The sequence below is a fragment of the Acomys russatus genome, chromosome 1 (assembly GCF_903995435.1).
Source record: "Acomys russatus chromosome 1, mAcoRus1.1, whole genome shotgun sequence".
Classification (NCBI taxonomy): Eukaryota; Metazoa; Chordata; class Mammalia; order Rodentia; family Muridae; genus Acomys; species Acomys russatus.
This window is the reverse complement of record NC_067137.1, coordinates 110896655-110910794: the sequence shown is the minus strand read 5'-3', so window position 1 is coordinate 110910794 and position 14140 is coordinate 110896655. Positions and strand designations below refer to the sequence as shown.

The 14140-nt window shown below is 53.7% G+C and overlaps 1 protein-coding gene across 1 annotated transcript; it reads right to left on the bottom strand.

The window, feature by feature from the left end:
• Positions 1-1941: 1941 nt before the first annotated feature.
• Positions 1942-13484, bottom strand: Chga (chromogranin A). Its single transcript, XM_051150716.1, has 8 exons — positions 13250-13484; positions 12469-12515; positions 10263-10356; positions 9421-9489; positions 7388-7498; positions 5202-5597; positions 4205-4662; positions 1942-2367 (listed from the first exon to the last, which is right to left on the bottom strand). The coding sequence occupies exons 1-8, from the start codon at positions 13293-13295 to the stop codon at positions 2284-2286; spliced, it is 1305 nt and encodes a 434-aa protein (XP_051006673.1). The 5' UTR covers positions 13296-13484; the 3' UTR covers positions 1942-2283.
• Between the last annotated feature and the right edge of the window lie 656 nt (positions 13485-14140).

Sequence of the window (14140 nt, the reverse complement as noted above, 5' to 3'; positions counted from 1 at the left end):
GTGGATGGTTTTGGTCTCTGGTGGGGGTTGGTGTAGCCTGAAGAAAACCATGCATCAGCAGTGACCTCGAACAGGGTGTTTTTCCTCAGGTGCAGGCACAGAAGCAGCAGGAAGTCAGGCCTCACTTGCAAAATCCAGGCTAAGACCTCCCCACCCCTACCACTATCCTATAATGTCTTCCACTGCTGCAGTTTTTGGTCTGTGCTGTCTGGCACTGTCAAGTCTTACCATGATTCAGTCAAGAGGTTAGGTATTTCATATTGGTAAACTAAGGCTCTGGGAAGGCCAGAAAGGTACCGAATAGGTGGTCTGAGGCACATGGAAGGCAGGGCTTGGACTGTTGGGACCCAGCTCTCATATCAGCTGGAACTCTGGAGTTGGCTCTGCCTAGGGTAGCAGCGAAACCGCTGTCCCTCGGTCACAGTGCGCACGCTCTTGCTTTTCTCAGCAGGAGAGCCTCACGCAGGCAGACCGCTAAGGGTAAGGCCAAGGCTAGACTCATCACCACCTGGAAATCCCTTGGCAGATGACTTTTAGTTGAGGTGCACAGGTGGAGAACGTGGCAAGGTAAAGTTCCTACCTGAAGCTGAACCCAGCAGAGCCACGTACAGGCCTAACACACCAGAGGCCGCTTCGGCTACAGAAGGATCCAACTTACCCCTGTGAGGCAACGGGTTTGCAAAGACAGGACTCATCCTGAGTATTGTGTGCAGGCACGCTCGGCCACATAGAAATGTTTGCTGAGGGACTGAATGATTGGCTCTGGGAGCCAGCACCTGTGGCCCAGCACGGGATGCATAATCTATAATATCCCTGTGCTTAAGTGTGTCAGGGGCTAGAGAGGATGACTCAGTGGTTAAGAGCACGTCTTGCTCTAGCAGAGGACCTGGGCTCGGGTCCCACCACCCACATGGTGGTTCACAACCATCTGTAGCTCGAGTTCCAGAGGATCTAGAGGCACCAGGCAGCACCTGGTGCACAAACATGCATGCAGGCAAAACACACACAAAATAAAATGATTAAACCTTAAAAGAAAAACACACACACACACACACAAAGCAACAACAAAAACCTTCTTAAAAAGAAAGTTTGGTGTTGTGGTGGACCGAGGTGGCACATGACTTAATCCCAGCACTTGGGAGGCAGAGACAGGCGGATCTCTGAGTTCTAGGCCAGCCTGGTCTACAGAGCTAGTTCCAAGACAGCCAAGGCTATATAAGAAACCCCTTGGGGTGGGGGGCTGGAAAGTTGGCTCAGAGGTTAAAAGCCCTGACTGCTCTTCTAGAGGTCCTGAGTTCAATTCCCAGCAACCACATGATGGCTCACAACCATCTATAGTGTGATATGAGGCCCTTTTCCCGGCATGCAAGTGTATATGCAGACAGCATTGTATACATAATAAATTAAAAAAAAAAAAAAAACCTCGAAAAACAAAACAAAACATGATATGTGAGCTCTACCTGTGATTTTAATTTCCCTCTTCTCAAAATTTGATCTAAGACCTGTTATTTTCTAGTAAACTCCATGCTTCAGACACCCTATGGTCCCATGCACATATGTCATAAACCTGTGGTCATGAGCACCGTGAACTTGCATGGAGGAGTCCAGTATTGACCTGGTGCCTAGGGCCTGTGGAAGGCATGATGAGGCCTGCCAATCTCCACCCAGCACCAAGGTAACTAGGGGAACGTCTCAGCAGAAACTGCCTGGCTTGGGCATGGCTGGGAGACAAAACAAGCAAGAAGTGCTGGGGTCTGCGTGCCCATTCTGGGCACAGACGAAACTGAGGTTCAATGATGCAAAGGCAGTTGCCCAGGAAACAGCCCAGAAAGGAGTCCCCCAAAACACACACCCAGCCCAGGGTGGAAACTACCCTGTCCCTTGGCCCCAGTCCTACCCAACTCAGGTGGAAAGGGGGGAAAAAAAAATCAAAGCAAGGGAAAGAGCCCAAAGCAGGTTTATTCTTCCTTCAATAAATTTTATCTTATGGTCAGGAGTTCTTGGCTTTTGCCCAAAGGTCAGAAGTTATTGCAGATGTGCCCCATGGATAAGAAGGTGGGAGAGAAACTTCTAGAAAGCTGCCTGTGTTCCAAGAAGGAATCTGTGTTGACAGTCAGGGCTGTCCTGCAGAAGTGTCCAGGGTGGGGGGCTGAGAACAAGAGGGTGCGAGGGACAAGGGGGCAACCTGGGCTCCGGCGGCTGGAAGCAACCCTACAAGGAACAGCGTTCAGGCCGTGGGTCACGGTGCCTTGAAGCCATGGCTGGCCCCCACCAGCCAGTGCCTCACCCCCGTCGCAATGCCTGCAGCTGGTGAGCCACTTTCTCCAGCTCTGCCTCAATGGCTGACAGGCTCTCTAGCTCCTGGTCCTAGGAGGAAACAGACAGAGTCACTTGGGACTGGCCCATTTTAGACGCGTCTGGGAGACAGTCAACAAGACTGGCCCTGCTAAAAAAAAAAAAAAAAAAAAAAAGACTGGCCCTGCTGTTTGTTAGCTGCTAGCCTCTGACAACTGGCTTTGCCTCTGAGCCCCAGGAGACTCAAAATGATGTCACCCAGCAATGCTGGGATGCTCTGGGGACCCTCACGCCTATTGTCCAGTCCCCATTTCATGCCATGGGACTCTGGACCAGGAGGAGTCTGATCCTTCAGAGTATCTGGTTCCTTTTAGGACCCTTCCTTGGCTTGAATATCAGTGCTGGCCCCCAGGGTGCAGCCAGTCTGGCTTGAGCTGTCTCCTGCAACCTCTGTCTGTACCTGCTGGGCCAATGGTCAGAGCAGCATCACCACGGACCTGCCCAGGGCTGGGCTCTGACCTCTGGTCCTGGCCCTAGAGGATCCCACACATTGGTCAGGGCAGACAGGGAAGCAGGAGAACCTCCTCTGAACCCCAAAGTCTCAAGCTTACTGTCCTGCCAAGACACTGTCCATAGGACGTTGACAGGAGCTGACTTGGACTTTGGGGTTCTAGAGCAGCCCCGGGGATATGAGCTGCTGTGTTGCTGAAGTTTCTAACAAGACTCTCCTGTACTTCTCCCTGTCCGTAACACCCAGGGTCCCCACTTCTTCACTGCAGGTTCCCTTTGTCTGTAAGAAAGAAGCTTTTATGGGTGGGTAACGGGGTTCTTGAGGCTGTCCATCTTGTTCTGGGGGCAGGGAGCTCGCTGCAGTTTATCTCACCTTCCTCCACTTTCATGAACAAATGCTCCCTGCCAGTGCCCACCCTAAGAGGAGCTTATTGCTCTCAGAGGTCAGCAGGACCTTACTCCAGGTCAGAAGATAGGGGCAGGGCCTAAAGAAGGTGTTACCTCTTCCGGGTGAATAGAAACGAGCCTTGAGGTCAGGGTGGTGGATAGATCAAGGTCCCCATAGAGCCCCAACTCCCTCCGGAGCACTGGCTTAGCCAGGTTCCACCAAGGCCTCCTCTAGCTCAGGAGGCCTCCTGCCTGCTGAGAAGCCTATTTTGTACCTCCTGTGAGGTCACATCCCTGTGTCCCTGTACCACCCTCACAGCTGCCCAAGTGGCCCTGTGCATACTGGGGTTGTGAAGGTCGTGTTCTGATGGTGATAGTGAGGTGAATTAGAGAGACTCCACGCTCCCACTTCACAAACGGGGAAACTAGTGAGACGCAGAGAGGGGCAGTGACCTGCCCAGAGTCACACAGCCAGGAGCAGGTGGAACCCAAGCCGGCTGGCACCTCTGTGCTCCCCTATCTGCTTGCCAAGGTCCAGCTAGCCCTGCCCTTGCTATGCCACTGTGGGCTATGTGTAAGCTTGAACCCAGGAAGAGGTATACTTGGGTTGCCTGGGGACCTGGAGGACATGGCCACCAACCGGACTGGCTTCCTAGGTCACCAATGGTCCCTTAGTATCCTTCCTCAGTCTCCAGGGTCACAGGTATCCTGAGAGACCCCAGGCCAGTCCTGCCAAGCTTTCCATCCAAAGCACGTGCCTGACCCCATTGCTCCCATGTCTTGCTCACACGCCAGCAGAGGCAATGTTCTCACTTCATGTCCATCAGCCATGCCCTGTTCACCCAGCCCGGTAGCTCTGTTGAGCCCCTGCCGTAAGCCAGTTGCCCCCCTGCCCTGCCCCCCCCCCCCATCCCAAGCCCAACTGAGCACCTTTCCAGATTCCAGCTAAGGAAACCACATTACCACATTGGGAGAGTGGCTGCTGGGCGGGGCTGCCCTTGGCTATACCAACCTCTGCTCTGCGGTTGGCGCTGCCTTCCTCCTCCTTCTTTTCCTCAAAGTCACCTCGGGCCTCCACACTGTCTTCTCTGGAAGATGGCCTCCAGCCCCGGCGTAGCTGAGGCCCGGGGTCTCTGAAGCCATAGGCCCGGGCCCGGAAAGAGAGCTTCATGGAGCGGTCAGGGTCATCTTCTGCCTCCAGCCGCTTCTCCGCTGTCAGCTCCTTGGCCAGCTGGTCCATCCTGCTCCATCGCTTGTCCTCCCAGTCTCTGGACAGATGCTCCTCCTCCTCCTCCTCCTCCTGCTTATGTTCCAGCTCCTGGCTCTTCCCGCCTGGGAAGAGACCTTGGGGGTCCCCCGCCATCGAAGCATCTCCATCTTCCCCCTGCTGAGAGTGCTCCAGCTCCCCCTTCCCTTTAGATGAGGTCCCAGCCTTTCCACCTCCATCGACAGCCTGAGACTCCGACTGACCTGGAGCAGGTGGTGGCAGAAAGAGGAAGTGAGGAAGGACGGCCATTTCTGCCCCCCCCCCCCCCCCTGCCCCCGCGCTCCTGCCACTCCCCAAGGTCCTCTGTGCAGCCACCTCTAAGGTCAAGCTCACCATTCCCAGTCCAGCCAGCCCCTCCCCCACCCAGAGAACAGAGTAGTCTTCATGCAGTGCTTTGCGAGACCCACCTCCCTTAGCTCGAAGTTGGCAGAGCTCCTCACTGAAGCTCACCCTGTCTTCTCACTACTCTGCGAGCACCTCCCCCAGAGCCCCCTCTTGCCTCCCAGGTGTAGAAGAGAGATTGGTGTTTGGTTTAGGAGTCAGACAAACTGGACTTGGAACCACAGCTTTTACTACCATTTAGCTGTGTAGCCTTAGCCAAATTATAGAACTGCACTGAGCCTGTTGCTCCCCTGGACAGTGGAGATGCTACCCAACTCTCAGGGTTGTGACGGGGTGGCATCAGGTCCCTTACCACCCCTCTCCCAGACACATCAGTTGAGGTCCCTATCACCATACATACCATCATCTTTCTGGATCTCCTTGTAGCTGGTTTGGAAATGGGGCCTGGGGGCTGCAGTGGTGACGCCTTCAGGCCCAGCCTCCTCTCTCACCTCCTTTTCCTCTTTCTCCTCCTGCTTGGCTTTTCTGGTTGGCTGCTGGGCATTGAGACCTTTCTCACCGTCCCCCGTGGCCTGTGGGTCCACGTGCTCCTGGCTGGGGAAGGTGGCTGGTGGCTGGGTATTGGTGATTGTGTCCTTCTCAAGGGACTGACTGTTCCCCATCACAGAAGACTCCTGCTCTGGAAAAGCCTGAGGCCCGGGTCCCTCAGTGATTCCCTCAGAGCCTTCGGGCTGCACCTCCTCAGAATCCTCTCTCTTCTCCACGGTGTCCCTGGAGGGGGCTTCCGCTGCCATGTCTACGAACACAAAAGAACAGAGTCAACTGAGAACACAGCTGCCCTCGGGAAGTCCTGAAGCCAAGTTCTCATCTGCCATCAGATGTCTTGGCTTCCAGAAAGCCCACCCCAGGAGAAGGATTGGGGTCGTCCTTTCTTACAGGAATTTGGGCTGAGAACAATCGAATCAGGCTTCTTTAATTCTGCTTCTCAAAGCCAGTGCGATTTTGGAAACAAAAATGGAGCCCCAGTAAAGATTAACATAACTGAAATGACCCGAGAGGATAAAGCCCTGAACTGTAGACCAGGATGACAGCTGGGCTGCCGTGTGGTCTGGGGTAAATCACTTCACCCTTCTGTGTGTGAGGAAACCCCTGCGTGTCCATGTACAGCTTCTGTCTTGACGTGGTTGTGTGGTTAGTACTCACAAGGCTGCACTAAGAGATGTTTTCTTGAAGATGGGCTTTTTTTTTTTTTAAAGGTGTGAGTCACCACTTCTGGCTCTTGCTGAGTTTATTTATGTATTTACTTATGTATTTATTTATTTATTTATTTATTTTATGATGAGTGTTCTACCTGCATGTACACCTGCATGCCAGAAGAGGGTATCATCAGATCACATTATAGATGGTTGTGAGCCACCATGTGGTTGCTGGGAATTGAACTCAGGACCTCTGGGAGAACAGCCAGTGCTCTTAACCTCTGAGCCACCTCTCCAGCCCGAAGACAGCCTTTGTTTGTTTGTTTGTTTGTTTGTTTTTTCGAGACAGGGTTTCTCTGTATAGCCTTGGCTGTTCTGGACTCACTTTGTAGACCAGGCTGGCCTCGATCTCACAGAGATCCACCTGCCTCTGCCTCCCGAGTGCTGGGATTAAAAGCACGTGCCACCACTGCCCAAGCCAAAGACAGCCTTTTAAGAGTAAAAAATCCCTCCTGCTTCTGAATTGACAGCTGCTGAATAAAGCACTACCAGGCACATGCTGCTGACTACTTGTCACTAGAGCTTCCGAGTACCCAGCCCACAGGAACTCAGAATGATGACAGAAAGACAGGACCTGTCATTACTCAGACTCTGGATGGTCACCTTGTTCATGCCTCCAAATGCCAAATGCAGGGTCTCTTTGCATTAAAGCCCCCAGTTGTGTACACACACACACACACACACACACACACACACACACTACATTACACTCTTACCTTCTCATGGCACCACAGTGATCTAGAGGTACATAGGAGTCTGCGCAGCATGACAAGACGCCACCAGGGTGACAGTTCAGCCACCCTGGAGGTCCCTGGTACACCTATATGTGTCCCTATTTGACTCAGAGGATGGCCATGGATGGACAGCTGGGAACTGGTCTTTCTGTCCACTTAGACATAAAAATCCCAGCTTGCATTTTTTTTTCTTTTGCTGTACTTCCAGGGTAGGAAGCTGGGTGGCGTTGCTGACCTCTTTAGCTTCAGGACCCAAGTTGTTTTGTGTTTGGAACTCACTCCTCTGAACCCTTCAGTACCTTCAACTAAGAAGGACAGAAATGGGAGACAGGAACTGTGTGGCAGGGGCTGTGACATTTGCCCAGAGCCACTGCTGTCTCCAGAGCAAGGGGCTGGTACGGGGACAAGCCAAGGGCTTTGCATAAGACAGAGCCAGATTCAAATTCCCAAGGGATTTAATCTCCTTGGCCTCAGTTTCCCGGTGTAAAGGGAAGGGAAGGGAATGGTAGCTGCCTTCCTGCTCTGAAGAAGCAGCGCCCCCTGGGGACCACTGTTCTCCTTGCAGCCCCCTCCCCTCCTGGCTGGGCCACACTGACCTCCATGCTTGGCCTCCGGTCTCTGGTTTTCAAACACTTCTGAGAGCTCGTCCTCGAAGCTGCTGTGTAGCTGCTGCTTCGGCTGCTGCTGCTGGGCCCGCTCCTTGGCACCTAGGGGGAGGGGACAAAGGAAGGTCCCACGTGGCTGAGCCCTGACATATCTGTCTATGACAGTAAAGGCCTCCCTCGAGGGTACAGGCTCTCAGTTGGAGCCTATTGGACCATGCCATCCCTCTGAACCAGTGTCCCCAGTGGGAGATGTAAGTTCTTCTTGTGCCTTAGAGAGCAATAAAGACCCAAACGGAACAGATGGCTCCCCAAGGCAGCAAGAGCCGTGAGGAATCCTCACAACCCAGAACCCTACAGCAGCCCTGGACTGTGGCGGCTGCTGCCTCCCCCGCCGCTGCCACCCTGAGGATCCTGTGTCTGCATCAGGACACAGCTCTGCAGCTGTGGGTTCACTGTAGCTAGGAAGAATGCCCAGGCCAGCTACAGTGGGCTCCAGGCCTCCCCCGGCCCTGTGACCTTGAGCAACACGGGCTCCACAAGGTTCAGGTGCTCACTTATAAACAGACTCTGGGCCAGGCGTGGTGGCGCATGCGTATAATCCCAGCACTCGGGAGGCAGAGGCTGGTGGATCGCTGTGAGTTCTAGGCCAGCCTGGTCTACAAAGTGAGTCCAGGGCTTCACGATGGGAACACGTTTCAAAACAAACACAAACCAAGGATAAAACTGATTATAAACAACTCCAGCACCACCCACATCCCCTCTCTACCGACTAGACCATGGATATGCCATGGATTGTGGGGCTGGGGTTCAGGTGGTGGAGTGCTCACCTGGCATGCAGGAAGCCCTGGGGTCCACTCACAGCACCACATAAAAACAGTGTGGTAGCCCACACCTGCCAGCACTCTGGAGCTGGGGTGGGTTAGGAGATCTGAAGTCCAAGGACACCCTTGGTTAAACAGTAAGTTTCAAGCCGGCCTGGGTTGCACGAGGGACCCTGTCTCAAAAAATAAAAATAATAGCCGGGCGTGGTGGTGCACGCCTTTAACCCCAGCACTTGGGAGGCAGAGACAGGCAGATCTGTGAGTTCGAGGCCAGACTGGCCTACAAAGTGAGTCCAGGACACTCAATACTACACAGAGAACCCCTGTCTCGAAAAAACAAACAAACAAAAATAAATAAATAAATAAAAATAAAAATATAAAACATGGGAGATTGGTGTTTATTGCCAAGTAAGTGAGAGAAAAGGGGCAAGCAGGGTTGCTAGGGTTCATTTTTTGCTTGCTTTCTCCCCAGACCTCTCTCCATTTTCACACACACCCTCAGGATGGCCTAGGTTGGGTAAAGATGAGAGATTCATGTGTAAGGCACCTACCCCACAAGCATGGCTACTTTGCTCAGGAGCAGTGAGGGCAGACATAGGTCTGTAGCACAGGAGTTCCACCTGTGCTCACCCTCCCTCAAACCAGGAAGGAGCTGGGAGTAAGTGGTGGTGTGCTGAGTCTAACTCCATCCTGGCCAGCTAGCACCCCCTCAGTGCTGTGAACCCTCAGCCTCACACTCCTGAAAAGTGTCTGTCTGTGGGTTTTTCCCTTCTTTACTTTTTGTTTTTTGTTGTTGGTGGTGGTGGTTTTTGTTTTTTTTTTTTTTTTTTAAACAAGGTTTCTCTGTGTAGCCCAGGCTGTCCCAGAACAGCAAAAAGTCACATGGAAGGGAGAGCCTTCTCTCCATGTGGGCTTACTTCTGGGTCTGCAGAGAAGACACCTCCTGGCCTCCCTGGATGACTGCCTGCCCTCCCAGAGGACAAGGCGTGTCAGTGCAACTGTATCCGCTCTTGACAAGGTCTACTCACTGTGTGACCTTGGCGAAACCACTGTGCCTCTCTGAGCTTTGATCTCTTTAGAAGTGTAGACAATGGAGCCAGGCTTTCTGCTCTGCAACTGAGCACCTGAAAGAGTCTGCCCGACCTCCACCCAGGTTCTCTCACACTCTGTTGCTGGCTTTTTCCCAGAACTGTGCTGAAATACCTTGGAGAGCCAGGTCTTGGAGTTCCTTCAGCAGATTCTGGTGTCGCAGGATGGAGAGGATCCTCTCGTCTGCAGAGGGAGAGAGAGAAAGCACGCGCAGTTACGGGTGGCTGGCAGAGGACAGCCCTTGGGGGAGACTGGTGTGGACATTTTCAGCTGAGCTCAAGCACTCATTCTGGAAACTCAGCACCGGGAGGCAGCAGCAAGCCTGCATCTAGCTTGGTAGAACACATTGGAAAGTCTTCATTTCCAAGTTGTCAATCACCTTCCTCCCGCAGCAGAAAGGTCACTGGCTGACTCTGTGCCCAACCCCCCAGGGAATAGCCTGCAGACCTCAGGCTCCAGTGAGTGTGGTAAAGGCTTCCCACGTTCATGCTGCCTGTCCTGTGCCTCCTTCCTCACTTTCTACGTGCCCATCACTAGCCCTATCATGTGCTAGACAAACTGGCTTGTTAGCTTGGAAAGAGCTGGTCCCTCTCAGGCCCACTCAACACCTTCTTCTTCATCCTGGATACATAAAATGGCTAATGGTGTCAGCGGGACTCTAAACACTGGAAATACAGCACACAGAACCCTGGTCCACAGGATGCCCGGTCTGCAATTGGCTGTTCCATCCCCCCTTCATTCTGCCCAGGCTTCTAGTTAGCTGCCATATGTCTCCTCTGAGAGTCTGCAAGTTTCAGGGTCTCAGGATGTATCACCTCTTCACATGTGCTCCCCAGATTCCAGCGCAGAGCAGAGGGCACTGGGGTGCTGACTGCTGGATGAGATGGTTAATCCTGTGATGAGCCACCCACCCACATCCTGGCCTCCCAGTCCATCCTCCGGCCTCTGGATCCTACCTCCTTGGAGGGTCTCCAGGCACTCAGGACTGACAGGCATGGGGCTGGGTTTGGACAGCGAGTCAGAGATGACTTCCACGACACACTTCATCACCTGGAGATGGCAAGGCATGCTGTGGCTAGTATGAACATGGAGCTCAGCCCCCCGAGGTGCTAGGACAGTTTCCTCAGGAGGGCAGAAGAGCATCAGTGTTGTCTGCAAAGAGGCTCTGGGTCCATATCTGCTTCCTTAACCATAGAGCCATGAAAACAGAAAACACACACACACACACACACACACACACACACACACACACACACTGTTTACTGTGGGGCAGCCCAATCACATAGACATACTAGCATGCACCTCAAAGGGACCACTGCTAAGAGAGGGTTGAGAGTAGGTGCCTGAGTGAGACACCATCTCACTTTTAGGGCAGCTACTCCAGGGACGGTGCTGCCTCTGAGACCTAAGAAGACCTTTTGCAAAGGGCTGGGGTCCAGCAGATTGCAAAAGACCAGCTCCCCCAGGCTGCCCAGTGAAGAACGCAAGCCTACCTGGGCTTGAACTAGGCAGAAACAGGACCACCTCCCATTCTGAGGCCACACTGTGTGGCTCCACAGGGTTCTGTGGGAAGCATCATCCCCTGGCCGGACGTGGGACGATGACTAGTTGCACCTGGATGCTCAACTCTGGACCAACAAGACACATCTCTGAATGTGTTATCCAGCCCAGTGAGGTGCAGCAGGTGGCGGAACACCCAGCAGGTGGATGAGTTTTGAAGATGGTGCTCTCGCTGTTGTGTGGTATGGTCTTAGGTGGTTGCTGTGTGATCTTAGTCTCTCTGAGCCTTACTTTCCTCATCTGTAAAGTGGGGTGGGGGTAGGGGGTAAGAACACCTACCCAGTGAAAACACTCTATTCAGCGGTGGGGGTGCAGCTGGGTGGAAGAGCAGAAGGTGCCAGACATGCGTCAGGCAACACTGGCAGGGAGTGAGGGCGTGGGAGGCTGTGTCTATGGGACTCTGAGACATCCAATCCATGGTTCCAGGATAGCAAGCTGACAAAGGCTGTCAGGGTGTGTGGTCATAACAACATCAGAGGGAACAGACAGGTCTTCTCCAGCTGCTGGTATCCCTGAGCCCTGATGCCATAGTACAGTGTTTGGAGTGGATATAGCAAACAGCTCCTAGAATCATGCACCCTGTCTCCCCAACACCAGACTTTGCAAAGCAAATACCTGGCAACCAGTAGCCTTGAGAACAGACACTAGGAGACAGGAGCTGGGCAGAGGCCTTAAGAATGCTGGTGGGGGCGGGGCTGGGTGTTGTGCACATAACGTCTTTAAACCCAACACTAGGGAGGCAGAGGCAGGTGGATCTCTGACTTGGAGGCCAAGCTGGTCTACATAATGAGTTCCAGGACAGCCTGGGCTACACAGAGAAACTCTGTCTTGAAAAAAAAAAAAAAAGGTTGGGGAAGGTGAAGGCTCTAGAAAAATCAGTATCCAGGGCCTACTAAGTCCCCCAGAGCTTCACCCATGAATCCTATGCTTTCTTCATAGGGACAAAGGGACACTTTATCCCTATGAGATAGTTGGAGTTATCCCTAGAGAAGTTGAAATGTCCAAGGTTGCATCGCTAGACTTAGTGGTAAAAAGGTAAACACTGGCCTATGCACAGATAACAACATACACACAGGAAAATACAATTCAACAAATAAATGGTGAGTTCTCTTTGACACCAAACTGTGGCCCCTCGCAGAAGAAGGTAGAGACCAGAACTCTCTGCTGATCAGGTGAGGAACACCCCGGCTCTGATGTCAACAAAGTCCACGCATCTGGCATAGCATCTGTCTTACTGCCAGAGGAAACCCCAGGCAGAGAGGGTCGGGGAAGAGGCGAATGGCAAGGTAAGGCCACAGCCAGGCAGGAAGGTCTGTGGACACCTGTGACAGGAAAAGCTATGGCCCTGCCTCAAAACAGTATTCCTGGGTCCCTCACCCAGCAGGTGAGACAGAATTCCCCTGGAAAGTCACCATGGCTGGACAGCAGGGGAAGCAAGAGATCTTTGATGTCTTCTTGTGCGAGCTGTCCCCAGTTCAGCCGCTGCAGTGCTAGCGTTTGGCTCTATGCCAGACTCCTTCCTGCAGCTGCCTAAGCACTGGCCATGAGGCGTCCATAGGGCATCCTCCCTCTCCCAGGGGTCCCCAAAACATTCCTTCTTACCTTGGTGTCCCCTTTTGTCATGGGGCTGTTCACAGGGAGGGCTAAGACTAGAAAGAGAGAGAGAGAGAGAGAGAGAGAGAGAGAGAGAGAGAGAGTCAGTCTGAGATTGCTGACTGGAGCTATTTCTCTGCACCCAGGGAAGCCTAATCCTTCCCTACTGGAGGTTCAAGGGATCCACTCACCCAGTGCTTCCCCTCAAAACGATCCCCACCCAAAACCCAAATAAACTGGCAGTAGCACTGATTCTGCTTCCCCTCCATGCTGCCCCGCGGGGGTTGGGGGAGCCCTCAGAGGCTGCACTGTAGAGCCTCAACCCTTCCCCACGGGAGGAGGGTGTGTGCAGAGCTGAAATCAAGTTCAAGGAAAACAGGCCAGCCATGTAATGGGACTGGAGTAGGAACAGAGGCAGGCAAGAGGAGAAAGCCCAGAGGTGGCGGGAAAGAGCTGGGGTGAGGCCAGAGATCAAGGACAGACTGGAGGGTGGAAGGACAGGAGAGGGGTTGGAGAGTCCCCTATCTCCTCCAGTGACCTTGGTCGGTGAGAAGCCCGGGCACTGGTGGATGATGGACGGGGGTGGGAGTGGGCTGCCCCGAAGGGTTGGGTCAGGCTCTACAGTCCCTCTTAGGTGTGGTGGGAGGCAGAAAGCTACTTTAATGGGTCGGGTCTAGCGCCTATAAGCTAGCAGGAGGCCTGGATGCTGTCCGTGGTGCTGGAGCCCTGGGCCCCAAACGGGACCTAGTGCAGAAGAGGGGACCCTGCTGCGGAGCCGGGAACCGCTCACCTTGGCCGGCGCACAGCAGAAGCGCCAGGACCGCGGCGGAGCGCATAGCGAGCCCGGCGGTGTGGAAAAGGTGGACGAACTGCTGCAGGAGGATGGCGGGAGTGGATCTGTGGTCTGGCCACCGGAGCTCTGCACCAGCGAGAGTACTGCGGTAGCGGTGGCGGCGGTAGTGGTGGTGGTGGCGGCAGCAGCAGCAGTGCTATACCCCACTTTTATACACACGCGCGCGCACGCGTGCGCGAACACATACACGCGCACACACACGCGAACACGCACACACCCAGGAAATTACGTCATAGGACCGCCCCCTGCGCCCTTTTTCCCCACCTTCGGGGACCCGCCCTACCTGCTGCCTCACCTCGAGCTGCCTGCCTGCATCCTGCTCCTAGCTGGTGGCTGTGAAAAGTACCCCAGCCTCCGAAGGTGACAGAGCTGAGCCTCCACTTGTCAATCTGCTGTGTCTCGTGGGCGAGTCACTCCTGTCTCTGAGCCTCGCATTCCTCCCCTAGTCACCGAGGTTCCAGTACCTCTCCAGGCTGCGAAGTTTTCCTCTACTTACACTTTTCTCTTGATTTCACTGGCCGAAGGCACCCTTATCTTTCAGAGCTCCCTGGAATATCCACAGCGGGTCGCACAGAAGCCTTCTGGCCCTTGCCTAAGCGGGGCCTCTCTTTCACAAGCCGGTTTTGTGCCTCACATTCTGTCACCGTGTGCGTTTAATCGCTGTTTGATGGAGATCGATGGTCACTGCTCTCTCAGTGCTGAGAGCACCTCACTGACAGCCAGTTGCTACACACTGAAGGTTCAGCCCACACAAGCATGGGTCCTGAGCCCACAGTTCTCAAGGGACAAATGAGGCAGCAGTTGGAGGCAGTCTTCATTAACATCAAG

Excerpts from the sequence above, each read along its gene's own strand:
- Chga (XM_051150716.1), bottom strand. The coding sequence starts at position 13,295 with ATGCGCTCCGCCGCGGTCCTGGCGCTTCTGCTGTGCGCCGGCCAAG. Across the intron at positions 12,516-13,249 it reads TCTGCTGTGCGCCGGCCAAG|TCTTAGCCCTCCCTGTGAAC; the intron begins GTGAGCGGTTCC and ends CTCTCTTTCTAG. Across the intron at positions 5,598-7,387 it reads ACCGGAGGCCAAGCATGGAG|ACATGGCAGCGGAAGCCCCC; the intron begins GTCAGTGTGGCC and ends TTGTGTTCGTAG.